The sequence below is a fragment of the Ctenopharyngodon idella genome, chromosome 19, assembly GCF_019924925.1.
Source record: "Ctenopharyngodon idella isolate HZGC_01 chromosome 19, HZGC01, whole genome shotgun sequence".
Classification (NCBI taxonomy): domain Eukaryota; kingdom Metazoa; phylum Chordata; class Actinopteri; order Cypriniformes; family Xenocyprididae; genus Ctenopharyngodon; species Ctenopharyngodon idella.
The window spans coordinates 3,068,510-3,096,389 of record NC_067238.1 but is presented as its reverse complement, the minus strand read 5'-3'; the positions used below and the strand labels follow the sequence as shown (position 1 = coordinate 3,096,389).

Sequence of the window (27,880 nt, the reverse complement as noted above, 5' to 3'; positions counted from 1 at the left end):
TCATAATAGCATATGCTTTTTATTTGATCGAATATTATATTTTCAAAGATTTACAGTATAAGCAGTTGTGCAACTAATGAGAAATTCTACAATTATGCCCCGCAGACTGACACAATTATACACTGAGCACTGCAGCACAATCAGTGTAGAGATATACAAAAAAACATAAATATACCTTCTGTTCTGCCACATATAAACAACCAGCAAAGATAATAGGAAGCAGACTCTTTGCTATTTTTTGATCAATAATAAATAATTATGAATTAAAATAAATAATAATAATAATAATAGTAAATAAAATTTAATTTTTGATAAAAGCACTTTATCAAACTCAGAAATAAGACTGAATATTTAACTGTTAACTGGCATTGTGTAAAAACAAATGAGGGCTTTTCACACTGCGCTTAACCCTGGGTTATCGTTGTTTTAAACCCTGATTTTAACCCTGGGTAAAGTAACGTATCACACCACAAGGGGGGTTAGCACCCTGGGTTGTGAAACCCTGCTCCTGAGCAGGATTAGCGTCGCTTTTGCACTGTTAATCAGCATTGACATGCCAAATGTGTACTGTGTGAAAAGATGCAGTGTTAGAATGTTACATGATACTCAGCAAACAACAACCAATCTTGTGCCTCATTTTCATGTGCTTTTGGACAGTCATGAATCGCATGTATGGGAAAAAAAGTCAAATGGTGATGGAAATTGGAGTGAAGAAAAGATGTTTTTTTTCATTTTTATTTTTATAATCCAATAAGCCAAAAAAAAAAAAAAGAAAGAAAAGAAAAAGAAAAAGAAAAAAAACTTGATAGTACAGTTGGCAAAGTATAATACTGTATGAGGATGCACAATGCTAGACCTTTTATATAGTCAATGACAATGACATTGCAAATATGCAAATAAGGACAATAAAATGGCTTAGGAATGTTTGAAACTGTGTGAAATGTCAGCTTATGAATACCCAGGATTAACTGTTAACCCCAGGTAAGTTATGAAAAATGTGAAACGTGACACAAGGTAACTCAGGATTCAATTTAATGGGTTTTAGAATGACCCAGGGTTTAACTATTTTAAGTGTGAAAAGCCTATTGAGTCAAGTATCATGATTTCAAATACATCATCATTTCATTACTCTTCCAATACAATTATGCTGTCTTTATGGTTTTATGGTGAGTGTATAGAGCTGTTCAGTGTGTAGCCCAAAAGAAGAAGTTTAGCATTGAATTTTGATACATAAATACTGTACATACATACATATCAACTTTTCGTTTTTAATGCACACACATACTTTAAGAGATATGACTGTAAAAATGTATGCTGTAGAACAAAATATAAATGTCTTTTCTAGTAACGTTACCTACAAACCTACAAACTAATGCCTGAACAGCTCTATTGGCAGTTTAAGACCATGTATGAAATTTAACATCATGTTAAAAACAGATTATTCTACAGATGTTTACAGTCTTGTACAGTTTCTAAAAAAAACCCTCCTTATTCTTAAAAATGCAACACAAGCACTAAAACAATTTCACTAAAATCACTTATCATCAACAAAATTACAGCTCAGTACAATTATCAGTATCATAACAGTAAAACAAGTGACTCAATGAGCTAGTACAGTTAGAAAATATCTAGAGGCAAGGCATCAAAAACACTTACTCTTGAGTTGTGAGTCATCTAGTGGTATTTTTGGTTAAGATCAAAATTAGTTTAGTTGACTAAATTACTAGGATGTGTTGCAACTCGAATTCACCAAGCATTTATGAGGTATGTTCAATTCAAATGGTGGAACCATCTCTTGAAATTTTGAATGGAACTTAACAAAATTGAACTGCCAACCACAATAAGATATCCCAAATAATATAACGTACTTATCTATGCACATTCTCTTTTACTACACTATTGACTTGACTGTAAAAGCACAGTGATTATAAAAAGCACTTTCAGCTTCTAAAGGAATATAAGCTATTACACTGATCAAATTGCACATTTCATTCATGACAGGTCAAAATCAAGACATTTAAAAATGATTGTAGAGTCCAAGGGCTATATCATGTTCCACTGATACTCAAAATAAGTCAGTAATGTACTTAATGTATATTGGGAACTCCAGTGAAAAAACTTTGACCTTTTGACCTTGCTTTGTGGACACAATAAATATTTCGGTAACACTTCACAATAAGGTTCATTAGTTAAACATTAGTTATGCATTAACTAACATAAACTAACCATGAGCAATACATTTGTTACTGTATTTACTAATCTTTGTTAACATTAGTTAATAAAAATACAGTTATTCATTGTTTGTTCATGTTAGTTCACAGTGCATTAACTAATGTTAACAAGATTTTAATAATGTATTAGTAAATGTTGAAATTAACATTAACAAAGATTAATAAATGCTGTAGAAGTGCAGTTAATTATTAGTTCATGTTAACTAATGTAGTTAACTAATGTTAACTAATGAACCTTATTGTAAAGTGTTACCAATATTTCCGAAGTAAAGCCAAGCCAATTAATGCAGTTTTAATGTGACATTTAATGGATCATTTATTTCAACAGTCTAAATGGTAATTTGGAATGTTTCTTTAGTTGGGTTTACTATTCCTTTAAGTAAACCTTATTGGAAATGTCCCAGAAACTGAAGAAATTTGCCATGTATGCACCTTCACTGTACATGAAAGAGGAATGAGAAGTTTTGAAAATAAGTTTGTCTGAAGATGTGTTTTTGGACTACAGTGATGAAGTAAGGTGGGAAGTTGATGTAGAGTTTGGTATCACGAGCTGGTCTTCAGCAATAATGGTTAATAATCCATCAATATTATTTCCATAATTTATTTGTCCATATCGCTACGATCAGGTTCAGGCCATATAATCTGGCCTGCATGTCATATTACACAAACTTTCTCCATGCTACTCCAATCTGACAGCAGCCCCAGCAAGACATATTTTTTCCATCATTCCCCCAGAGTTTTAATCCCTAAGGGTTAACAGACATTTGAGGAGAGTTTTTACATCTATGTCCAATATTTATTTTATTTTATTTTTTTCTATTTCCCCAAGGAAGTCCAATAGGTAGAAGAAATGAAATATATAATTAACTGTTGAAAATACTTTTCCTTTTCAGCCAGTGTCCTTCAATTGGACCCCATCTCCACTGTTTGCTTTTGTAGACTGTGGATTTCAGATTTCATTTCTTGATGTGCCAGCGGTTATTTTCACTCACAGAAAATGTATTCATCCGTTGCTTACAGACTCCATTTCAATGCAAGGTCATACATTTACATTTGGGTTATGTTCTCAGTACCAGTATGATTTCAGACCCTGAAGGTCCACCAGAACCTGAAAGTCTGATAATACTGATGTAAATTACCCTGTTTTGGACATGGCTTGTCTAATAACATTGGGCTTAGAAGAGGCTCAGCATTGTGTATGCATTTATTTACTGGTGCAGGAGAAGCGCTGCTTAACTCAGTCTCTCTGGTTACAATCTGAATATACAAAACTTGAGATTGTATTGAGTACTGTGGAGCTCTATGCTTTCCAGGGTGTAGGAAATGACTCTTCCTTTCTGTTCCTAGAATTCAGTAGTGGAGATTTGGGTGACCTCAGATTGAAGGTCCTGCTGAACTCTTCTGGACTGGGACCCCCGTGGGATCCTTTCCAGGCCTAGTCATACTGGCTTCTTTCCTGTCTCCGAAGGTGCACAAACTGACACTGGCTCCCTTGTGGCATTTCTTGCTCTGTTAAGATTATTCTGGGCAGCTCTGGTTCGGAAGGGTAGGCAGAAATCTCGAAAACATCTCTTGAAATTCTCATCCAAGAAAGCATAGAGGACAGGATTAAGGCTGCTGTTGGTATAGCCAAGTGCGATACACAGGTGCCAGCTGGCAATAACAAATGGGTTCTTTTGGTTGATGTCTACAAGTGTTTTGACAATGATGAAGATGTGGATGGGTGTCCAGCAGATAATGAAGGCGGCCACCACTACCAAAACCATGCGAGTGATTCGACGCATGTTTCTGTCCTTCTCCTTTGAGCCTGAGAGAAGACGGACACTTCTCAAACGTAGGATCATCAGACCATAGCAGATTGTGATGACTAGCACTGGTACCACAAATGCGAAGATAAACACACAAATCTTTGTCACTGTGTCCCAGTACCAGTCTGGATCAGGGAACTTCAGCATGCAGACAGTTGCACCTGTCATGGAATAAACAGTTCTATTTAGATCCAGAAGAAAGTGAACTTTGATTTTCGTGGTTATATCAAGACACATTATCCAACAAATACAACCTTTTATAAATACATACTCACCTTGGTTTGTCACTTTGGTAACTGCCATGATCATTATTGGCACTCCTACAGCGGAGGAGAGAATCCAGATGCACACATTGATGATTTTGGCCTTGACAGGGGTACGAAACTCCAGTGCTTTCACAGGGTGGCACACAGCAATGTAACGGTCCACACTCATCATAGTAAGGGTGAAGATACTGGTAAACATGTTATAGTAGTCAATGGCTATGACCACTTTACACAGAGGCTCACCAAAGGGCCAGGTGTTCATTAGATACTTTGCACTCTGGAATGGAAGTGTACTTGTGGCCAGTGCATCTGCCAGGGCCAAATTGAAGATGTAGATGTTGGTGGCAGTTTTTAGCTTGGTGTATCTGCAGAGACAGAATTGACAGAGCAGTTTGTTAAAACACACGTATGGGTTGACTAATGTGGTCCTATGCTTTTTGTCTATGTGGTTTATATAAAGTAGCTGAAGGTGGTAGTAAAAATTATTTTTCACTGAACCTCCTCTAGGGTGCAAAACTTTAGAGAAGTATGGTTACAAATTTGGAAAATGCATCTAAGTGTCCTGTCTCCAGAACATTCATTCTTATTCTGCAAGACCTGCTGTTTTGAAACACCAGAGCCTCCTGTCTTTGATGATCCTCTTAAAGAGTTAGTTCACCCAAAAATGAAAATTCTGTCATTAATTACTCACCCTCATGTCGTACCATGTTATGAAGCAACAAGGATACTTTTTGTGTGCACAAACCAAACAAAAATAACAACTTTATTCAACAATATCTTCTGTGTCATTCTCGTATGCTGTTTACGTTCAGCGCTTCCAGGTTCTATGTCAGAACGCCGGCTCAGTATTGGCTGACACTGTTCATATGAGCAGCACGACACATGCGTGTCAGCCAATACTAAGCCAGCATTCTGACATAGAACCTGGAAGCGCTGAACATAAACAGCATATGAGAATGACACAGAAGAAAATATAATGTTGATATAAAGTCCTTATTTTTGTTATGTTTTTCCGCACAAAAAGTATTCTTGACGCTTCATAACATTAAGGTTAATCCACTTTTTTAACAATGTATTTAGTACCTTTCTGGACCTTGAAAGTGGTGTTTAAATTGCTGTCTATGGAGGAGTCAGAGATACCTCTCAGATTTCATCAAAAATATCTTAATTTGTGTTCCTTAGATGAACGAAGGTCTTACGGGTGTGAAACGACATGAGGGTGAATAATTGATGACAGAATTTTTGGGTGAACTAACCCTTTAACTATACTAAAATGAACCAGAGGGAAAGATCCATCAGGCACACCTCCAGGACTGAGGTGAGTGTGCAATATAGGGAAAAGCTTTAACAAATAATGTGAAGGTACAACTAGAAGGTACAACTGTGAGGTGAGTGAAGAGAACCATCGTTGGCCTGACTTTGAGTACTGGTAGACTTGGAGAGAGCTCTAATGATCTGAACATATATACACTGCTCAAAAAAATTAAAGGAACAATTTTTAATCAGAGAATAGCATCAAGTCAGTTAAACTCCTGGGATGATCTGGTCAGTTAAGTAGCAGATGGGGTTGTTAATCAGTTTCAGCTGCTTTGGTGTTAATGAAATTGACAACTGGTGCACTAGAACCTCTATACCCACGCAGCAATGTGCTTGTGGTGGGTTCGCTCTCTCCAGAGAGGCCTGTAGAAAAATCTATTCGGTTAACCCCTGCCATGAAGACGCTTCAGAGCACCGAATCTGCTCCTCCAAAAATTTGCTCAACCGTTCTCTGAGGAGATTCCGGTTCAAAATGCTAACGCTACCTCTTATCGTGAGTCAAATGAAGTCCGAGGACTGGTTTGTCATGATTGATCTAAAGGACGCTTATTTTCCAGGGGAAACTGCTTTCACTGAGAGCAATGTACATCCCTGGGCACCTCAATTTGGGAGCAGACGTCCTGTTGAGGCAGGGGCTGAGGCCCGGGGAATGGAGGCTGCACCCGAGATGATGCAACTAATTTGGAGAAAATTTGGTCAGGTAGAGTTGGATCTCTTTGGATCTCCCCTTTGGTTCTCCGTTTTTCATCCAGCTCCTCTGAGACTGGACGCCATGGTACAGCCGTGGCAGAAGCTTTGGCTGTACGCATTTCCACCGATTGCTCTGCTCCCAGGAGTTCTAGAGAGAGTTCGCCAGGAGATGGCCCATCTGCTTTTGGTAGCCCCGCTCTGGCCGGCCCAAGTTTGGTTTTCGGACCTGGTGGCCCTTCTCGACAGCCATTCGTGGGAAATTCCCGTCAGGAGGGATCTCCTAACACAGGCCAGGGCTCGATATTTCACCCTCGGCCGGAGATGTGGAAACTGTGGGTCTGGCCCCTGAGGGGGATCAGTTCCTGAATGCAGGTCTCTCTATCGAGGTAGTAGAGACCATATTGAGCAACTGTGTTGCCGGCTTCCTTTATAGCTTCCTCGTTCCACCGGCACATGTCACGGGATGACGTTGCACCAATCAGAATTGGACTAGTTGCACATGCCTTCAGGAGAGCTTATTCTGAAGGGATTCCCAAAGTGTACCTTGGTGACGCAGCGTCTTGTTCCCCTCTCAGGGAACCATGGTTACATGAGTAACCTGAGATGTTTTGCCTGTGTTGACAATGGTTTCCTCTGGATTTAACCCACAGTCTAAAGACACACAGGACAGGTAAATTGGAGACTGTAAGTTTGCCCATAGGTGTGAGTGTGAATATGAATGTGTTTTTCTCAAAACAATAAGTTCAGGTCTCTGAACAATTAGTTTCTTGTTCACATCATATTTAGATTTCTTATCTATTTAAGACATTTGCATGTGTTTTGGCAGATGTGTGCAAAAGAGTAAGTACAATTGTCTACACTTTTGCACAACATGTAAATGCACATGGCTTGTTGATCAAAACTGATGAGTTGATTATCATTGAAAACGTCAAACTCTTAACAACTTCTAAACATTATTTTATCTCGTGAGCCTCAGACATGCATGTATATTCTATACAATACCTATGACATGGTCTATTTGTAATGTCTGCTGAATTGGCAAATGGCCTGCCATTGTAATGAAATAGGAATAACAATCTTACCAATCAACCAATCAAGTTGAGAAGCATACAGTAGGCTATATGGTGTTTGCCCAGCACAATCACTGACATTTTTGTCTAAATCCCTAAACAGCAATTATTTTTGTAGAAATGTGTTACATGTAAACTGAAAATACACAGTTGCTTGTGGTGGAAGAGCAATAGGAAGATGTGGTGTTAGGGGAAGACATACTGTAAGAATATGTAAAAATGAACAAGCAACTGTAATTTTTCAGTTTACATGTAACAAATTTCTACAAAAATACAAAAAATGCTATATAAATAAAAATGTTCAGTCCCACTTTATATTAGGTGTCTTTAACTACTTTTTACTAACATTTATTGTAAATGAATCATTTGATACAATGCACTTGCAGCTGTAATTACACGTTTCCCACCTCAATAGCAGCACAAGTGTTTTGCAATACAATATGAATACAATAAGTACACTGTACTTATTTTTATTTAAGTACATAGTAGATAAGGACACCTAATATAAAGTGTGACCAAATGTTCATTTTCTTTTTGTGTACTACAGTATTGACTTTTCCTAGTAAATTTTTACCTACTGCTGAAATCTGTACAAAGCTCAGTGTGATACACAAAAGCATTCAGCTAGACAGTGTAGAAAACAGACAGTGTCATCTAAAAAGTAGTAAACACATGCAATTTGTATATAACAAATATTTCCACAGTGGAAAAAAAACAAACAAAACAAAACAAAAAAACATCTAAACATTTTGTGGCTCACACGATGACAAAAACACTTGTTATTTTGGTGGCACTGGCCGATTTATTGACACAAAAACTGTTTTGAAGCATGAATTACAGGTTTTTTTTTTTTTCTTTTTCAAACCCCACACTGAACCCTTGTCTCCTTCCACAGATTCTGGAGGTACCGCATCGCCACCATCGCTGACGAGGAGTCCATCTACCGGGTGTGGGCTATTCTTGACTAGCGACGACGGGGTCCCCGACTGGGAGGACTATGGCCCGGAGGAACGCTCCTGGGTCAACCGACAGGACATCCTCGATCCCACGCTCCTCACACAATTCTACTCTGAACATCTGCCCTCAATGGGGTCGAGGTAGACCCCGTCGTCGTCGCCCCTTGCGGTCTTAAGGAGCCGCCCGTGGAGGAGGGGGTACTGTCACAGAGTCACAGCCAGCACCCACCAACACATCGTCACCAGATCTACACGCTCCACCCACTCGTTCACAATCTCCTGAGTTTTAATCACCTGCACCTGCACCTCATCATCAGAGACACTATAAAGACTCTCATTCCCTGCACTTCAGTGTCTGGTCTCTCATCGTCCTTCGTCATCGGTAAGGGAACCAGCTTGACCTCGGGAAGTCTCCTTGGGGTGTTGGCAACGGCACAGACTGAGCACCCTTTGATGTACTGGGAGATATCCTGAGTCATAGAAGGCCACCAGTAGTGTTGATGCAGAAGCAAGAGGGTACATGAACTGCCTGGGTGTCCAGAGCCCGGAGGTGTGTGAGCTAAGTCTATGAGGGGCTGACGATGGGCTGGAGGAACATAGAGGAGCCCCTCAGGACCTCCCAGCGGAGCGGGTTTGGAGAGGTTAGCTTGGGAGATGCGCTGGTTGATGGTCCATTGAATAGGGCTGACGATCATGGCTGGAGGGAGGACGGGTTCCGAAGAGGAACATTCTGGATCAGGCTGATACAAACGGGACAAGGTGTCTGCCTTACAATTCTTATTTCCAGGGCGATAGGAGACCGTGAAATCAAATCTGGTAAAGAAGAGAGCCCAGCGAGCCTGGCGAGGGTTTAGTTTTTTAGCTTCTCAAAGGTATTCGAGGTTTCGGTGATCCGTTATGACCTCGAACTGGTGATTGGCTCCCTCCAGCCAGTGTCTCCACTCCTCCAAAGTTAACTTGATGGTAAGGAGCTCCCGATTCCCGATGTCATAGTTTTGCTCCGCCGGGGATAGCTTCTTGGAGTACAAGGCGCATAGATAGAGTTGTGGAGGATCACCCTGCCGCTGTGACAACACTGCCCCGACCCCAGTGGATGAGGCGTCGACTTCAACGACTTCAGCTGATGGAAGGCTTCTTGGGCAGATGGAGTCCAGGACAGAGAAACACAGACATGAGGGTTTAGGATATGCACAGTCGTTCTTGTTAGGGGAGCAATGCGAGCAGGTAGTTGGATTGTACTCACCGCTGGGCGTGGTGGTCGAATGGGGCAGGCAGCGATGACATGGTCCTCTCCCCCACAGTATAGATATAGATGTTGTAAGAGTCTCCTCTGATGCTTCGCTTGAGTGAGACGAAAGGAACCCACCTGCATCTGTTCAGGTGCTGGAAGGGCGACAGATGGTACGGTGGGCAGAGGAGTTACAGTGGTTTTTTGAGTGAGCAAGCAGAAAAGCGCTGGGCCACGCGAATGGTTTTCTGAATGAGATTTTCCAGCCCCATAGTATCATCGTAAATGACCATCAACTGCTTGACCTGGGGGTTGAGCCCTTGGCGAAAGGCTGTGATGAGTGCAGTTTCATTCCAGCCGCTAGCGGCCACAAACGTGAGAAACCGGAGGGCATACATACTCACTGACTCATCCACTTGATGTAAGTTGTAGAGTTGGTCGTGTACAGAAAGGTCAGCAGTACTTTGTCCGAAGACTTCTCTGAAGTGACTAAAGAAGGCTGTGATGGCTGAAGTTACGGGGGCGTTAGATTCCCATAAGGGCTGAGCCCACTGTAACTCTTGACCTGAGAATAGGGAGATCACGAAACGCCACCGGGGCGTGCTCTGAGGAGAAAAGTTGAGACTGAGCTTCGAGGTAGAGCGAACACTGCAGAAGGAACCCACTGCAATCCTCCGCCGCACCGGAGTATGTCACTGGTCGGGCCATGGGACTGACAGAGGCAGCGGGAGAAGCAGCGGGTGCTGGGTGAAGGAGTGACTGGTGGTCGGCGGGCATGAGATCCATTGAGACTGTAGGTGAAGTGCTTGTGGGTGACGACTGGAGAGAGGTTCATACATGGGTCCGTAGACTGATTCCCGCCAGAATCAGCGGTGCTCTACATGAGGTCTGGTCTTCTGTCAGGACACAGACGGAGGCAGACAGGTAAGTGTAAAACAGGATGTTTATTTATAACAGTAGCACGGATACTGGCAGACGGAGAATGCAGGTGAGTAATGGCACAAGCACTTTAGAGCGGTGACTTAGCTGAATTGGTAATGGAGGAATGTCTATTTGCAGGAATGGGATGACCGAAGGAATCAACGCTGGAAGGGAGGACTGATGAAGGACGACGGGAGGAAGAAGATTGAGATGCCTCATATAAGTAGCAGGTAAGGAGTCCAGGTACGTGTGACGAGACCAGACACTGAAGTGCAGAGAATGAGAGTCTTTATAGTGTCTCTGATGATGAGGTGCAGGTGCAGGTGATTAAAATTTGGGAGATTGTGAACGAGTGGGTGGAGCGTGTAGATCTGGTGACGATGTGTTGGTGGGTGCTGGCTGTGACTCTGTGAGAATTGTACCGTTTGTTGTATTGCAAACTGTCTGTTGGATGTTTTCCATCCATCTATCCATCACAGCACGTATTCTTAACATTAACTTTTAAACAAGTAAAAGCATCTTCTAAATGAGCAAATTTATGTAAATGTCTCTTAAAATGCATCTTATTAACAATCGCTCAAACATGTATATATGTATTCAAGGAAGCAGAATAAATTGGTCTTGATTAATTAGAATGCTCTGCTAAAAGCCTAACTGTAAATGTAAATTGTTCATGCTTTTTGGACCACTGTCAAAGCTCTTACCGCACCCTATCACCATCTGCAAACTGTGCATGTTGCATATATCAAGTGATAGAAGAAAATAAATAAAACTATACAATGGAAAAGAAAGCACCACCTGTGTAGATACAGTATATTGTTTTTTTTTTTAAATGCAATTTATGTTCTTTTGTAAAAAAAAAAAAAAAAAAAAAAAACAGTGCATGTAACTTAAAACGCAGTAAAAGAGATGTTTCATCTTGTGTTGAAACGTCATCTTGCCTGGTACAGATCAATGAGGCATAACATAACAGTTATAGTTATTAATACGAACACAGCTGGTATTATATAATAGTTATGGAAGTGCGGATCTCATATCTCGCAGATCATAAAGTGAATTGCGGAATACAGACAACAGGTTGTAGGTGGGGGTGTTTTTGTGGAATGCAGGAGCGATATGATTTCCCAAAGGAGAAGAGCATTTTCCTGGACTACACTTATTACAGCTCTATATATTTCTCCCAGTCATACATCTGGTTGACATGAATCTCAACCTCAAAACCACTGGAGATTAAGACCCCCAGGAAAAGATTTTTATCATACATAATATTTAAGGATGTAATTGCAGAGCTTGTGTGTGTGTGTGTGTGTGTGTGTGTGTGTGTGTGCGTGTGTTTTTGTGATTTATGAGGACACAAATTTGTATAATGACATGGGTATTACACTGGTATTACGACGTAAACATGAAATACGAGGACATTTCATGAGTCCTCATATTTAAAATAGCTTTTATTAAAATGTAAAAATGCTGAATGTTTTCTGTGATGGGTAGGTTTACGAGTAGGGGTAGTATAGGGGGATAGAATGTACAGTTTGTACAGTATAAAAACCATTACGCCTATGGAATGTCCTCACTTTGATATCAAAACAAACCTGTGTGTGTGTGTGTGTGTGTGCGTGTGTGTGCGTGTGTTAACTGACTAGGCCACACAAGTTCAGTATCAAGATTGAATTAAATTCTTCCTTTTGCCCAAGAACAAAAGATTACTTTGAAATGTGCTTCAGAAAAAAAAGAAAGAAATAAAACCTCATTTAAAATAAATGTATGTCATCCCCAAGGCAGACAATTTGATCTTCATTTTTCCCAGGTAATTGGCAGCTATGTAAATGTCTATGAATCACATTTAGTCCAAAGAGAGCTGTAGAGAAAAACTATTCTCATGCCTATTCCCTGAGCAATTGCCCAGAACAATTGGCAGTGCAATATAGGCTCTTGCATTCTCCATTTTTTTTTCTATATTCATCTGTAGCTATAAACACAAGCCTGCTCACTGCTCATTGAGATCTAAAGCAATTGCAGTACTAAGGATGTCTGGAAGGAGAAGAGTATATTTGAGAAAAAGACATGAGATGGCTTTGCTTGGAAAAAAAAGAAGAAGAAAACATTACTTCATTTGTGTTGATGGTGACATGCAGCTTAATTTATTTTTTATATACCTAATGTGTGTAGAAATACGCTGCTAAAGGACAAAAATTGTCTTTGGTGAATGCTAAAGTTCAGCTCAAAAGTTCTTGTTAAAAAAGCATGATTGTTTAGAGAACCCATCGTCAAGATGTAATGCTATTCTGATATGTCCCAATTACATTGTAGGGTTCCAAATGTTGATATAATAATAATAATAATAATTTGACTGCTAAAATTTAAGCACGCATGCATTAATGTGTATGTTTAAGTATATTCTATTTATGTTTATATTAAGTTCTTATTTATGTTTCATTTTAGCTTGTGTGTCACAAAATTATATTTCATGTTTAGTTTAAAGAAAGAATTTCAACATTTGTAGTGAGATGGAATGTATTAAAACTATTTTTAATATTTATTTAAAAAAATAATAAGAATCATAATAGACTAAGTATATATCCTTCAGAGATATGGCTACAGGTGTAACTTCCCACTTTCAGCTTAGAGTATAGTTGGTTGCTAAACATAGACATTTTTATTCGCGGCTTACCCAACAGTAGATATACTTTTACCTTTATTCTTCAACATTGTCTCAGACACATAAAGTGCAGTGGAGCCATTACTCTATTGTTACAAGAAATAATGCATCTCACCTGTTTAAAAATAAATAAATAATTAAATAAAATGTCTGTACAATCTGACAGCTGCTAATCAGTTTTTATTTATTTATTAGGGGTTCAAGCACGTAGTGCTAAAACCCTATTGTAATTGTAAGGATTTTTATCATTTTTCTTCTGCTGTAAAACTGATCATGCAGACCACACCATAAGGCCTAGAGACTTGAAACTTGGCAAGATGATAGATCTCAATTTGGGGAGAGACTGACAAGGTATGACCCTGATTGGCCAATAGGTGGCTCTACAGCAATCAAAAATGCGAAACTGCTCATAACTCCTAGAACGTTAGTCGTAGACTCAAGTGCCTTATGCCATTGGAATCCTTTGCTCAAGATGAACAAAATGTCTCCAATTTTATTTGTCCAAAAAATTTTTTTGTGAACTAGTCCTAGGTTTTTCGCCTGATCAGAACCAGTGCAGAAATGTTCTCTGGAGACTGAATATCAGAAGTTATCAAAAAAAGTAAACATTTAGATTCACAGTCCCTAAGGGGTGCCAAAATGTTCTAAGTGGGCGGAGCCACTTTTACTAAAATGGCTATAACTCTTAAACAGAATGAGATATTTTCACCAAACTTGGTACACCTATGTATGACCTCAATCTTTGGTCACACTAAAAAAAATGTGGTGATTGAACACTTGGTGGCGCTATAACATGAAAAAAACTTGAAAACCGTTATAACTACGCAACCGTTAGTCCAGTCGACTTGAAAATTGGCATGCAGTGTCTTGGTCCAAGGAGCCATGATTGTCTATAAGGACAGGCAGTAGAGGACCACTCATTGGCTCATTCTCCTCACTAAAATAGTTATTATTTTATCATTTGAAATCACATTTAAACTTTATAAAATATAATAACATTACAAATCACATTTTGTCAAGGTTTACTATTTCCGTTGTTCATTTTAGGTACCAGTTTTTCCAATAATATCACATTATGATTGCAATGAGACCTGAAAATTATGTTTTAAAGGGGAAACCCGGAAAAAGCATTTTCTTACCTATAATTTATTTCAAATATCTATATCTGTTACAAAATGTATGTGTGTGTGTGTGTAAACATGTTTAATTGAGTTAACATGGAAAATGTACTTTAAACCAAAAGACAGACACTTTTAAAATGAAAGTGAACCAAAGACTGGTCTTTTGCTTCTATCTGCTGGTTGAAGTAGTCATTTTGTCATACTACTCACTAATATTGTTCTATAATCCACATTTAGACTTTATAAAATCACTATTATAACATTTACAATCACATTTTGTCAAAATGCATAACTTCATTTCTATTTCAGTATTAGTATTGATAATTGTGCCACATTATGAGTAATGTGAAATCTGAAGGAGACCCGTGTCTTTACCTGGGCGGCTCTGCTCTGCCCTGTCTCTGCGTCGGTGCTCCTCCCTGGCTAGGTAGGACCTACCAGAGAGATCTGGCATATGTAGTACTGCCCCGCGGGTCAGTCCATATGTGTACCTCCACATGTTACCTCCAATCGGGCAGGATGTGGTCTCTGTAGCATTCCTGCATGCCTCTGCACGCTTCCCCAGTGTTTTAGTCATGGCTGAATGGCCAGGATTCTGTCTCGGCTTCTCAACAAAGCATGAATGAAGTGAGTAACGCCTGTCCTATTTATACCCGTATGTCCGGGTAGGTGTGACTTGCCAACTAAATCTCACTGGCCAGTAGTGTTCATTGGCTCATTTTGTTACCACTTGTTGATGATTGGGCTCCCAGGCAGGACCCCATGATGTCAGTCCAACATAACATCTCCTTTCCTCCTTCAGGGAACGGGGGTTACATTAGTAACCTAAACATTGTTTTTGCTGTGGTATGTTTGTTAAACTAAAGGCAAAAGTTCCTTCTTCAGTTGTATTTGTGCTATTGCTAATTTGTTCTTATTTAATTACTGTTTACTTGTCTTTAAGAATGCTTGAAATTTATATTAGTTGTTTTTGCTGAGGTATTTTTGTTAAAACCAAAGGCAAAAGTTCTTTGTGTAAGTGTTCTTTAGCCTGTTGATTTTTGTTCATGGTATTCAAAATGTTTTGCAAAAAGACTTAGAATAAATGTGAATGATATCTAAGGTTTTTTTTTTTTTTTTTTTTACCTTATTAGAATCAAAACTAGGAATCGATAAGAATCTGAATTGATAAGCAGAATTGGAATCGGAATCAGAATCACTAAAATTCAACCGATACCCAACCCTAGTCATGTTGGGTCTTTTGTTGTACTTCCTGTTTCCTTTGCCTTGTTTGTAGTCCTTTGTAGTTTTTCCTGTTGATTTACTCTCTTGTTAGTCCATTACCCTTTGTGTATATAAGCCCCAGTGTTTCTTGTGTTCTTTGTCGTTTGTTGTCCTGATGTGTTCAGTTCTGGTTTCCCCCATGTTCCTTAGTTTCCTTAATTTCTTGTGTTTTTATGTTTCTTTGTTGTTTTATTAGTATTGTCATTAAATGTATGCCCTTAAATTTAGATCCTGTTTTTCCAGGTTCCCTGAGCTCACCTCACATTTTATTTCTATTCTGTATTCATCAAATGATGATATCCTATTCTTTTCTATAGTCACTAAGTCTCTTTAATACCTGAAACAACATCATATCAGATTTTACCTTGCGTTACCTTTATCTTTTCAAAGTCAATACAACTGAACATGTGCTCTATTATGTTTTCTCTTGTTAACCATCACTTTGAATCCCTAACAACAGTTGAAACTGTCCTCATTCTGTGCCAACCCAGCAGTCAAGTATGTTAAGCCACTGTCAAGAAAGCATTCATCTCTTGATGTCTCAGGCATTCAGCTGAGATTCAGTTGAGCAGTTCTTCCAAACACCCGTGGGATGATGAGATTTGGATGACCTGTGTTCTGAGGACACAGTCTGGGAAGGATTCACTGAAAAGCTGCAGAACTTTATCATGCGATGTGTCAGCTCAAAAAAAAAAAAAAAAAAAAAAAGGCTGTGTTTTAAGGTGTGGTCACATTTACCATAGTCATTTCAATAGGAATCCATGCAATTGGGAATTTTGTGTGAGGCTGAAAAGTTTCCCCACACAGATTTTGCAACGTGTTCAATTTGTTCACAGCGTTGGCCAACAGAAAGCTGCATGGTTTGAAAATGACTTCTGTGTGAGTTGTGCTTCATACTGTACATCACTACACTATAGACCACAGGTGCTCAATCCTGTTCTTGCAGATCTACGTACCTGCAGAGTTTAGATCCAACTCTGATCTAACACACCTGTCTGTCATCAAGTGCTCCTGAAGATCTTAATTAGCTGGTTCATTTGGGTTTGATAAGGGTTGGAGCTGAACTTTGCAGAAAGGTAGATCTCCAGGAACAGGATTGGGCAACCCTACTATAGACAATGGACCTTTTTTGTCCTTAAAATTTCGCCAAAATTTCACAAAATTGACCACACCACTATTCACTAACAACCAAAAATCAAGTATAACCAGGTACCATCTGAGTTAACATAGTCCTGGCTCTGTGTATGTGTGTATTTATTATTATTATTATTATTATTATTATTTTAGTTTTGTGAATCACCTTATTCATTTTCATTTTCCTGGCGCAATAAATGTTGCTCTATTTCAGCCCATGTTGGGTAACATTTTATTTAAGGGCTTCATATATAATGCATTATAAAAGTATTTCAAATGCATTAATTATGCTGTGTAATGCACCTTATAATGCATTGTACGGTCTCATAAATAATTGTAACCAATACATTATAATACTTTTTATGCCTTTAGAAAGTATAATGCATTAAAACACATGACAAACAACCAATTTCAGATGCAACAAGGAACCTACAAATATTGTATTGCATGTAAACTTTAGTTACTATTATTTATGAAAGATAAAATGCATTATAATGTACATTATGTATACCTTTATAATGCATTATACATAAAGGCTTTAAGTAACGTGTTACTGCATGTTGTAATTTAAATGTTATTTTTCAAGAAATGTTTGTGTATATTTTGTAGTGATAATGGCAGCAGTAATTCATTTTCATGATATGGCGGTGAAGTGTTACAACTGTTATAACCATAACTCATAACCACATGGCATGACAATGAACCAATGAGAAAATAGAACTGATGTACACATGTCTAAATCAACCAATAAGAACATGACACATACACAAGGGGAGAAATCACATGACCAGGAACTAAGACTATGAGAATTACAAAATAAAAGACATGAAACATGAAAGTGAATACAAAACCAACGGAACAACAGTACAACAATATTGTACTGTTAAGTATGCCAGGTAGTCTGCTACTGTACATCTTCCACAACCTGGCATTCTACAACAAGATGGAGAACTGCGCATGCAAATTGTGTTCAGAACTTATTTTCTGGGCATGTCTGCGCAGATACCGCATTTGCATAATTTATTTTTTTGAATCAGGTGGTAAATAAATGCTAACTGCGCATGCAAATAAATTACTTAAATAGAGCGCAAAAATAATTATCTGTGAATTCCCCATCTGTTTCCTTGGTTTCTGTGATTTCTTGTATCGGTTGCATATTATGGCTATACTTGAGCTCAAATAAACTGACTTATAAATCTACATCAATGCTTTGTTTATGAATCAATAATAATGTGGATTAATATGGACTTTTTGGATTAGCATCCCTTGGCAAACAATTCAGCTTGTATTTTAGCCCCAACCAGGCAGCGTCAGATGAAAATGCCTCCTGATGTCTGTGTTCATGCTGAGTTTGTGAAGATGAATGACAGTGGTTTTGTTTTGTTCAGAATTAGCTCAACGTGAGGTTTGCTCGGCTTGACTCTCCTGCAAACATATCCGTCAGCATATAGAGTTAATTACTGCACAAACACAGACTCCTGTCTTATCATCACAGAGGACCAGAACAAAGCCTGAGAAAATAGGAAAGATGTTTGTGTTTAGTTAAATATTAATCTGTATATGTGCATTGCTTAACACAATTTCTTTCAAGGGTTTAGAGGTAGAACTGTGTCATAGCAAGAAGGTCCCCAGTTCAAGTCCTGACTGAACCAGGATGCATTTTAGAGGGATAATACTATTTTTCTTTTATACAGTCTGAAAGACTAAACTGTGGATCATTGTTTCACTTCTTTGATTTACAATGCATTCAATGAGCACATCTTTCAAAGTTCATGTCAATGCTTTGCAAAACTCTTCCTATGCATGGCCTCTATACAGGGTTGGGTTACTTTTAAAAAGTAATTAATCACTAGATACTAATTATAACAGTGTAATTAGATTTCTGTTCTAATTACTCTCTCTAAAAAGTATCGGATTACTTATTACTAATTACTTTCTAAATCCCATATCAACCTCAAACCAGTTGAACAATAGAAGGATAGACATTAAACTGCACTTTTAATTCTTTCAAATAAACACAATTTATACACAATTACAATGCAATTTAATTATAATTAATTGTATATAATTGTATACAATTATTCAACTGACCAAAGTTTGTAAAGGGACAAGGTTACATTAAAAAGATACATTTTAACATTAAATTTTGTTGTCAAATACACTATTGTTTTATATAGAATTGTTGTATAGTCTATACAGTATTTAATGCAATTACATCAGAAGTAACTGTAATTAAATTACAGAAAAATTAAGAGTAACCCCTTACTTTTTTTAGTAAGTAATTAGTAATTAGATTACTTAGAAATAAATTACATCCAATGCTGTCTATATAAAAAGGTAAAGAAAGGTTAAAAAAGGATCTCCTCTTTCTCCTGTCTATTTGGTTAGCCATGCCTGTCTTTTGTGATGCCTGAAGCTCAGTCAGATTAAGTTATGGGTCATACTTAGTTTGTGATTGGTTGAACAGGGACCAGTCAGTGACCAGGCATAAAAACATAAAATCTTGCTTGTTTAAACCAAAAACCATGTGATGTTCATTCCAATGGATGCAGGGTCTGAAGGGGTTATGTTTAAAAATATAACAGTACATTAAACTAAATAATACTGCAATATACATTATTTGTAAAAAAAAAAAAAAAAAAAAAAGTTCAATATTAAAGAATACAAAAGAACTAAAAAGAAAAAGAAATGCATCTATTTGACTTTCATCTACTCAAAAGAGACCATCTTTATGATGTCAAGTAAACATGGCTAACAGGGATGAATCAGAGATGCCAAGAGATATTCCTTCAGGTCTGTCACCAGAGGGGACAAACAAGAAGATGTAGATGAGCAACACAATCAACACAAGGAAATTTCACTCCAATGATTTTTCTCTTACACCACAGAAAAAAAAAGAAAGAAAAAAAATCACTTTTGTAACAAATGTCATTCTGGTTTTGGATGATTTCATCGCTTTGCCCAAGACTAAAGTGCAAAATACTGTCATTAATAAATCATCACTTACAGTAATTATTTAATTTTTAATGTAATAATAATGGGATAATAGAGGAGTTTCCTTAAAATCGGAGCAGCACACACACACACAAAACATTTTATGGTACTTTTGTCACACACATCTATCTGTGTGACAAAAGTACCATAAAATGTTCATAATAGTAACCCATTCTTTTTGTGCACTATATTCCAGGTATTCAGAAGCAATATGACAGCTCTATGTGAGGAAAAGAATGCAATTCAAGCTTATGCACTGATAATCATCACCATCACACTCAAATGTCACCATTTGTACATTCAAAAATTGTCAAAAGAAGCATTATCAAACAATATAATCTTTTTTAATAAGACAATGTTTGCTTTTATGGAGGGAATGAAGGAAAGGCTTAGAGGGGATAATTGACAAAATAAATTTCACTCTTCCTCATACAAAGCTATTGTATGCCTTTGGAGAACTTGAAGAACCAGCACCTTAGTCATTTGGTCATTTTTTGGGAATACATGTTTGCTCAGTATTTTTAAGAAATCCTCATTGATGAAATTCATGACTGGAAAAATAGTCTGCAGGTGCATTTTGAAATGTTTTAACTAATCCTTTTGTAATGAATGCCATTTCAGTTCTACTTTCTGACTATGAATTATCATATGCATTGAAGGACAACAAAACACATGCACTGTAAAAGGTTTTGCCAAAAACTCAACTGACTGGCTTCTCTCCTGTATGATTTCGCATGAGTCTCTTCAGACCTTACTGTACATGAATTATGAGCTTCCAGAACTTCTGATTGAGGCTGTGTGTGACCTCCTAATTGAACTCCTTTTTACAAATTAAACAGAGAAATAAAAACAGTATAAATAACAAAATTAAATGACACAGTTTGTTCTTAGTCTTATTAAGTGCAATCACAATCAAAGTACTCTCTCAATATTCAAAGTGCAAACAGAGACCAAAACTGAGACCAGAGCTAAGAGGTGGTTACAACTACACAACCAAGCCTAAGATAGATTGTTATTGGGAGACAGGCTATTGTATGTAGCATAATTTGCGTGCATCAGGGAGCTCGCGTTTTACTTTCGCTTTCGAGTTTGTGATCGCACGTACTCTGTGTATAGGGAGTGCACATTCAACAAGATAAGACATTTATCAGACGCTTAGCCTTTACTGCTCAACAAATCCTCTGCCATGGTCTTGTCAGTCATCTCTCCTTACTCTTGTCAAGTGATCAGTGAACTGTGTTTCCTGCTGCACTTCGTACGACTCTGCAGCTTGTGTTGAAGCAACCATTATACAACTGAATTAAGTGGTTTTTATTTCTATAAAAAAAAGCAAAACATCAGGCAGTGCCGCAGTAATGTAAACATAGCAGTAGTATATTCTATGCTAATTTCACCCTCACGCTCCGTCATGGCGATATCGCGAGATAGCTTTTCACCTCGACAAGAAATCTCATCACATTTTAATATTGCGAGATCTCGTGGCACGAGATCTTGTCACACCCCTATTCAGTACACTTTGTTCATTTTAAGTTCATCTGTTTCAACCAGTTTATTTTCAGCTTACAAAATAAATTCAATTAATTCTGGTATGCTTACAGTAATATAGAACATGTCTTTTGGCTCTCAAATACAGGAGCACTGGCTCAAAGCCATCAACTGTGCTTGATTCTGAACACTGTGCAACTGAAAGGCAGATAAAACAGTTATAACCATCAGTGCAGTACAATACATTATATTTCTCTAGGAGAACAACCACCCGGTGTATTAAAGCATTTTAAGCCTTGATAAGTCTTAAATTGATAACAAAAATTAGTACAATGGTGTATCACTATAAGAGACACTACACTGACAGCATCTGCTGGTATTTTTTAAAGAGACATGCATGTGTTCAGTGCTTTTGTTTTTTGAAGTCTGATGTATAACATGCACACCCCTTATGACTCACATAAAAACATTTTGTGGTTAATGACACATCACCATATGCTGATCTCTTTAAATCTGTTCAGAAACCCCAGTGAATCATGATTGTGCTGCATTATAGTCTAAGAAATATATACATTGCATATTCATTTATGTTGGTTAAATATTTATATTTAATAATAATATGGTGTGCAACAGAGAACAATATTTCTGGCAAATATACGCTGCTAGTGTGGATGATTTTGACGTCATGAGCAGGATATTAAGTTTGGACCGTCTGCCTGGTTGGCTGGTCTGGAACTCACACAAACTGCGCTAAAGAGGGAAACATGCTGCTAGAGTGCTGTGTTGAGTCAGACAAAAGCACGCACACTCACAAAAACGTGAAATGAAGACATTATCTATCTATCTACTGCACGTAAACACATGATTGCATTTGCATTCTTTATCTTTGCCTCATTCAGTGGATTATTTCTACAACCTTTCCAACCAACAAAAATGAAATATCTGAAAAAATACACTTTGTTCTTAAAGAAGTACAATATTTTGGCTCTTACAGAGATATATTACTCTGATATATCTTACTAATTTTCTCATCTCAGTCCAGGTTGTTCCAAATGTGCATTTTTTTAATGATTGATTGATTTTTTGAGGAACAAATTCTTAAAAATGCACTTGCTCCTCCTTTTTGAAACCAGGCACAGCACATCGGTCTATATTTGAAGTGAATTTGTGTGCTTCAGTGGAGGTAAGAGTATAGATTATAGTAAAGAGCATTGTGTACATTCTTCAAAAAATGTTGTGTTCCACTGAAAAATGTAGCAGCATACAGGTTTGGACAGCCTTGGAAAAATGTTTCTCTGCTACATGCGAAACTCCACAAATGTACTGGTAACACTTTACAATAAGGTTCATTAGTTAAATCACCCATTAGGTTTCCAGCAAAAATAATAATGTAAATGTTTCTCTTCTTCTTAGAAAATGGTATTTGGCTTTAAAAATCCATAGCATAAATATGCTGTGGATGTAGATGTAGTTAATGGCCACCACTATATGGGGGAACAACAACACAAGGCAATTACAGAGAGACATAAAATAAACACCAGTTCAGTCGAGACTCTTTCCATCACAAAGCCACCCATTCCACCTTATATTTAAACCTATAACCTGTGTAGTGATGCTGTATTTTTACCAGACAGACTCACTTGCTGGACAGAATAATGTTGGTGTTGTTTTAAAATTATAAACAGGCTTGCTTGTCCATCCTCAGCTCAATAATCAGACGCAGTGCTCCTCATTTGCAGAGGTCTCGGTGACGGGTGATGAAAAGTCCCTCAGACAGACCACTGACAAGTGCCTTGAGCTTCAATTCAATTGTGTGATCCAACATCATTATCAGCCTTAAAGCACTTACGCCCACCATCTTCTGATGACAGACTGTATGAGGGTATAACCTGGTTGTAGTCCAATGTATTTTTCTTTTCCGTTCATTCCAAAATGAGCACATTTTATGTTTCTCTCTCCCTGCTCCCACAATCTATCATTTCCTGCGTTCAGCTTTGCTCATAAAATAATGCTTAGAAGATTGAATTTTTACAGCCGCAATTTCAGCACATTTCGACCACTTTGCTGGTGACCACTATTGCTAAATGATTTATTTGTTTATTCCTTTTTTTTTTTTTTTTTTTTACAGTGAGCTACTGCTTGTATGAGAAAAAAGCCTTAGAATCTTGAGAACATTCTGAAGCAGGGTTGAGAATAATTTAAGGCTCTCGTAAACTGAATTTGCTACACCGCAGAAGATGTTGAAATGGAATTAGAGGAAGAGGAATTTACAGAATTGGAATAAAAAAAAATCCCCAAATCTAGTCCCTAAATCTAGAAATTATAAAAATGACCCTGTTCAAAAGTTTACATACACTGTGTCGTTACCTGGATGATCCATTGCTGTTTTTTTTTTTTTTTTTTTTTTTTTTGATTGTTGTTCATAAGTCCCTTGTTTGTCCCTTGGTCAGTTCACTTGTTATGTTCTGTTCTCGTGTGTGATTTAATGTGTGGTTTATTCTCCTGTGTACTCCTAAGATATGCATAAGGATACAATTACCCTGACTCATTGGTTGATGTATATAACTACTATATTATCTATAATGCTTTATTGTTTATTTCCTGTAAAAAGCAACTGTTACATAGGTATTTTATTTATAATACAATGAATACAACATTTGTATGATGTATTATAGTATTCACCCAGTAGTACTGTGAGTGTTAGTCTGAAGAGCATTGCAGAGTTATACTGTGTGTGCAGAAGCAGCTGTACAGAGTTAAATTTGAGGTTAAAAAGATAAGGATGAGACTGCTCTACATATCACCAGATGACTTATTTATGCTCAAAGTAGAGAAGAAAACATGTATTAGAGCAACTTTAAATATTATGTGTTAAGCATGTTGCTGTAGATGAAAAGTAATGATGCAGACAAGAGGAGAAGAGCTCACTAAATTCGGAGGAGAACATAATACAACACATAAACACATAAAACAGGCCTTTTTAAAGGGAGCATTCCCAGTCTGGATGACCTCATTTGGGGAGGGCACTAACATTAGATGATGCTTCATGACCACCTAAAGAGCGTCTCCGGCACCAGAACCATAATTTGTAATCAATAAACTGACTAACCTAATTGTAATCAATAAACTGACTTCTATTTTTTATAACAAAGTCTTCCTCCCGAGGCACTGATTTATGACGTTGAGCCAGAACAGGCTACTGAGAAGTTTTTTTTGTCCAACTGTAAATTAAAGTGCACATAATTTAGGTCAGATTTGACTTACTTACCTAAACTGAGAATAATAAAAAGTAAGATAAAGATGTCAAATTATGCACCATACCACAAAAAATATATAAAATTCAATTCACTGCTTAAATTCACATTCGAATTACAATTGTGCATTTTGTTTGCTACAAATTTTGTTAAAACCCATTCTCAACTTTTAATTCAGTTTTGCACATTCATTTGTCTTGATGAAATGAAACAATGATTTGACTTGTATACCACAAAACATGTTTTTTTGTTAATGTCTTTAATCTTAATAGCAATTTAGATGTAGGTTATACATCTAATCACAAAAAATAATGATTGTTGCTTATGTTCTCATTGCAATCCTAATATATCTTTCTCAGTGTGCAACTTATAATTTTGCAATTATTCAAAGTGAAAGCACCTTGTGTTAAAGCTAAGCTCTACTTTACTCCGACGCAGAGAAGAATTAGCGCTCAATTAGTATGTTGATTAAAGCTGTCTGTGTAAAAGCACCAGTACCAGGAGAATATACCAATTAATGTCATTTTGAAAACGTACAGCTGGTGCAGTTCCTTTTTACACAATGTCATTTTCCAGACAACCCAGCGACTTGAAGACTCTCGCTGTGGTTGTCAACTAAAAGCTGATAAATTAAAAAGATATTCTGCCTTGCACAAAAAACTGTGCTTTATGCAATAGAATGAGAACCAATTAAAATTGTGAATCATGGCCCACAGCGATGTTTGATAGATTTTATTTTAAAAGGGTGCGGTTAGAAATGTCATTCGAGCACCACCTCTTCGCCTCCACTCACAGAGAGCATATATTACCTCACAAAGAGATATTTATCACATCTAAATGCCACACTCTGGAATGAAATGGAAAAGGGTGCACAAAATATGAGATGAGCCGTCTCTTGAGATATCCACGGTGGTTGTGCCCCATAATGCTATTTCCATCAGATGATCCCAAAATGAGGTCATTTCCTGTCCTAGCTCTCCCCTACTGTTGAGTTCAACAGGACCACAACACCGAGCATATTCTCTCTCAAGACTTGAAACCTCATAAATAAGAAGACCATAGCATAATCACCCATAGGCAGAAAGCTGCAGACAACCAATTAATGCATATCGATTACAATCAGGGACGGAACTACCAATCAACACATGCTAAGTTCGTCCTCCCCATTACAATTTGTTCACAAAAAAGCCTATGGCAAACACCTAAGATTGCTAATCCCCTGGTCTAAGACATGAACCCAATAAGTAAAGTAATGCATGACCTGCATCCAGTGGTTTCACACTGTGCTTTTGAAAACGGTCAGGAATCGGCTCTAATTATTCATTTTTACAATGTGCACTTGCTGCTTTACGTAGGATATCTGATTCACACATTAATGTAATATGTCCAAATCAACACACAACATAAAATAGAGACCAGGGGCAAGCTGTCACAGTGGTGTTATCTCATGTTTACAATGTTTTGCTTGTTTTCCTTAGCAGTGTTTTTTTTTTTTTTTCTTATGATGGTCTTTATATGATAAATTGTTATATTTTTATAATAGCTATTATGTACACAAGTGAACATAATAAACCCAAATGACCAGACAAGAGTCAACTAATAAATGGTTTAAAAGAAAGGTTAAACGGTTCTCATTTTTCCTAAATGTCAGGTCGAGGCAGGTTGATACATGGTCTTTATGTTAAAATTGTATGCAAGCAGACCATAACAAGTGTGATTTTTTGTGGTGCCATTATCTGTTACATGAATACCTCTGTGCTTTGTAATTGTTTTAATGTTTACATTTTAATTCAAAGCTTATAAAGACTACTTAATTGCAGGTCGTGACAACTTATCTATATAGTGTAGCAACATACGTCACTAATGGGTCAATGTCACAAAAGGTCAGTGTGTGTCCAGTTACTGCAAGTTTAGGCTATCTTTTTTATTTTTATTTTTTCTCTCGAGGTAAATGGTTCAGTTGGTTTATTTTGTAGACAAGACATGGTAGCCTAATCTAAACAAATTGTTTAGATAATCTAAACAAAGATTAGATAGATAGATAGATAGATAGATAGATATTTTTTGTTTTGTCTTGCTTACCTGACCACCCCGTACATCACTAAGATGTTTCCCAGGAGTCCCACCACGCAGATAACGGAGTAAAGAGCAGTTATGGAAATGGCGATGATGATTCCCGCAGGGCTCTTTACCGGGTTCGGCTCGGTGTAGTTCCTCCCGTCGGGAACGAACCCCATAACATCGTCAGGAAAAGTAACATTAAACGGGTTAATGGAGTAAAGGTCTGACATGTCGGCACCGGGGATGACGGACGGCTCCATCGCTTCAGTGTCGCTGCCCGCTCACTGAGGGGCTGGAAAGTTGCGCCCGACGATTTGAACTTCTCGATCTCAGAGCAGGAAAAAAATGTAGAACTATAATATAAGCTTTTGTGCAGGGATCGTCACGCGTTTATTAAAAACTAAAGTCCATCAAGGTAAAAACGAAAGCTTCCCTCTGTTCAGCTTTCGTCTACAGGTGTGAGATGAGCTCTGCTCTCTGAACGGATCTGCTAGAAGGCTCAAATGTGTGCTTTTTATGTGAGGGGAGTGAGTGAGACGGAGGGAGCGCTTTAGCCTTCTACGTCAACCTGCTGTGCTGTATTCGGATTCCCGACATACATTTGACTACTTATATAATAACCCCAGATATTTGACAGCAAGACTGAATAAGCGGAGAACTAGAGGGTGAAATTGCACACGATGCATAAACATAGCCTATTTGTTTAAAACTTTGAGAACATTGCCAGAATGAGCCTGTTCTGAGAATGTTTCCCTGTTAGCGGGAATCCTTCTAAACAAGTGTCATCTTTTTATATATGTGAAATATTAACATAACTTAGCCTATAGCTGATGGCAGCATTTATTATTTATTTATTTATTTTTATTTTATTTTATTACAATTCCCTTTCTTAATGAGGATATATGCCTACAGTATTTATAGGCTACAATAGTAAGTTTCTAATCTGATTGACTGAGTGCTAATATTTGTGTATGTGGGATGTATGTGGGATGTTTTGTCAAAAATAAAGTATACTGAATTATCAACTAAGATGTTATTATAGAGTTTGGTTGATTGTATATTCAAACTAATGAATCCTTAACTTTGAAATCAGTATGATAAATGCCTTTATGCCTTTTACAAAGAAAGATTGGATTAAAAATACAACAAATCTCATAAATTACACCTGAAATATTGTTAAAATTGTAATTGTTATTGATTTACCTGTGAGACCTTTTTTTAAAAATAGCAAAAAAAAAATACATTTACAAGGTAGATGTAAACAAAATCTTAATAGGTCAATGTAACCTTTCTTATTAAATTATTTATCATTGTGTTTCGGTAGTGACAAATTTAGGGAGAGGAAAAATATTCCAAAACTTTTACTAAAAATACAATATGAGAATTAAACTGTACAATTACTAGAAATGTGTACCTTGGATA

At 37.5% G+C, this 27,880-nt stretch overlaps 1 protein-coding gene across 1 annotated transcript; it reads right to left on the bottom strand.

The window, feature by feature from the left end:
- On the bottom strand, positions 1-27,055 carry oprd1a (opioid receptor, delta 1a). Its single transcript, XM_051872790.1, has 3 exons — positions 26,480-27,055; positions 4,315-4,670; positions 1-4,200 (listed from the first exon to the last, which is right to left on the bottom strand). Exons 1-3 carry the CDS (start codon positions 26,716-26,718, stop codon positions 3,671-3,673), a joined length of 1,125 nt encoding a protein of 374 aa, XP_051728750.1. The 5' UTR covers positions 26,719-27,055; the 3' UTR covers positions 1-3,670.
- Positions 27,056-27,880: the final 825 nt, after the last annotated feature.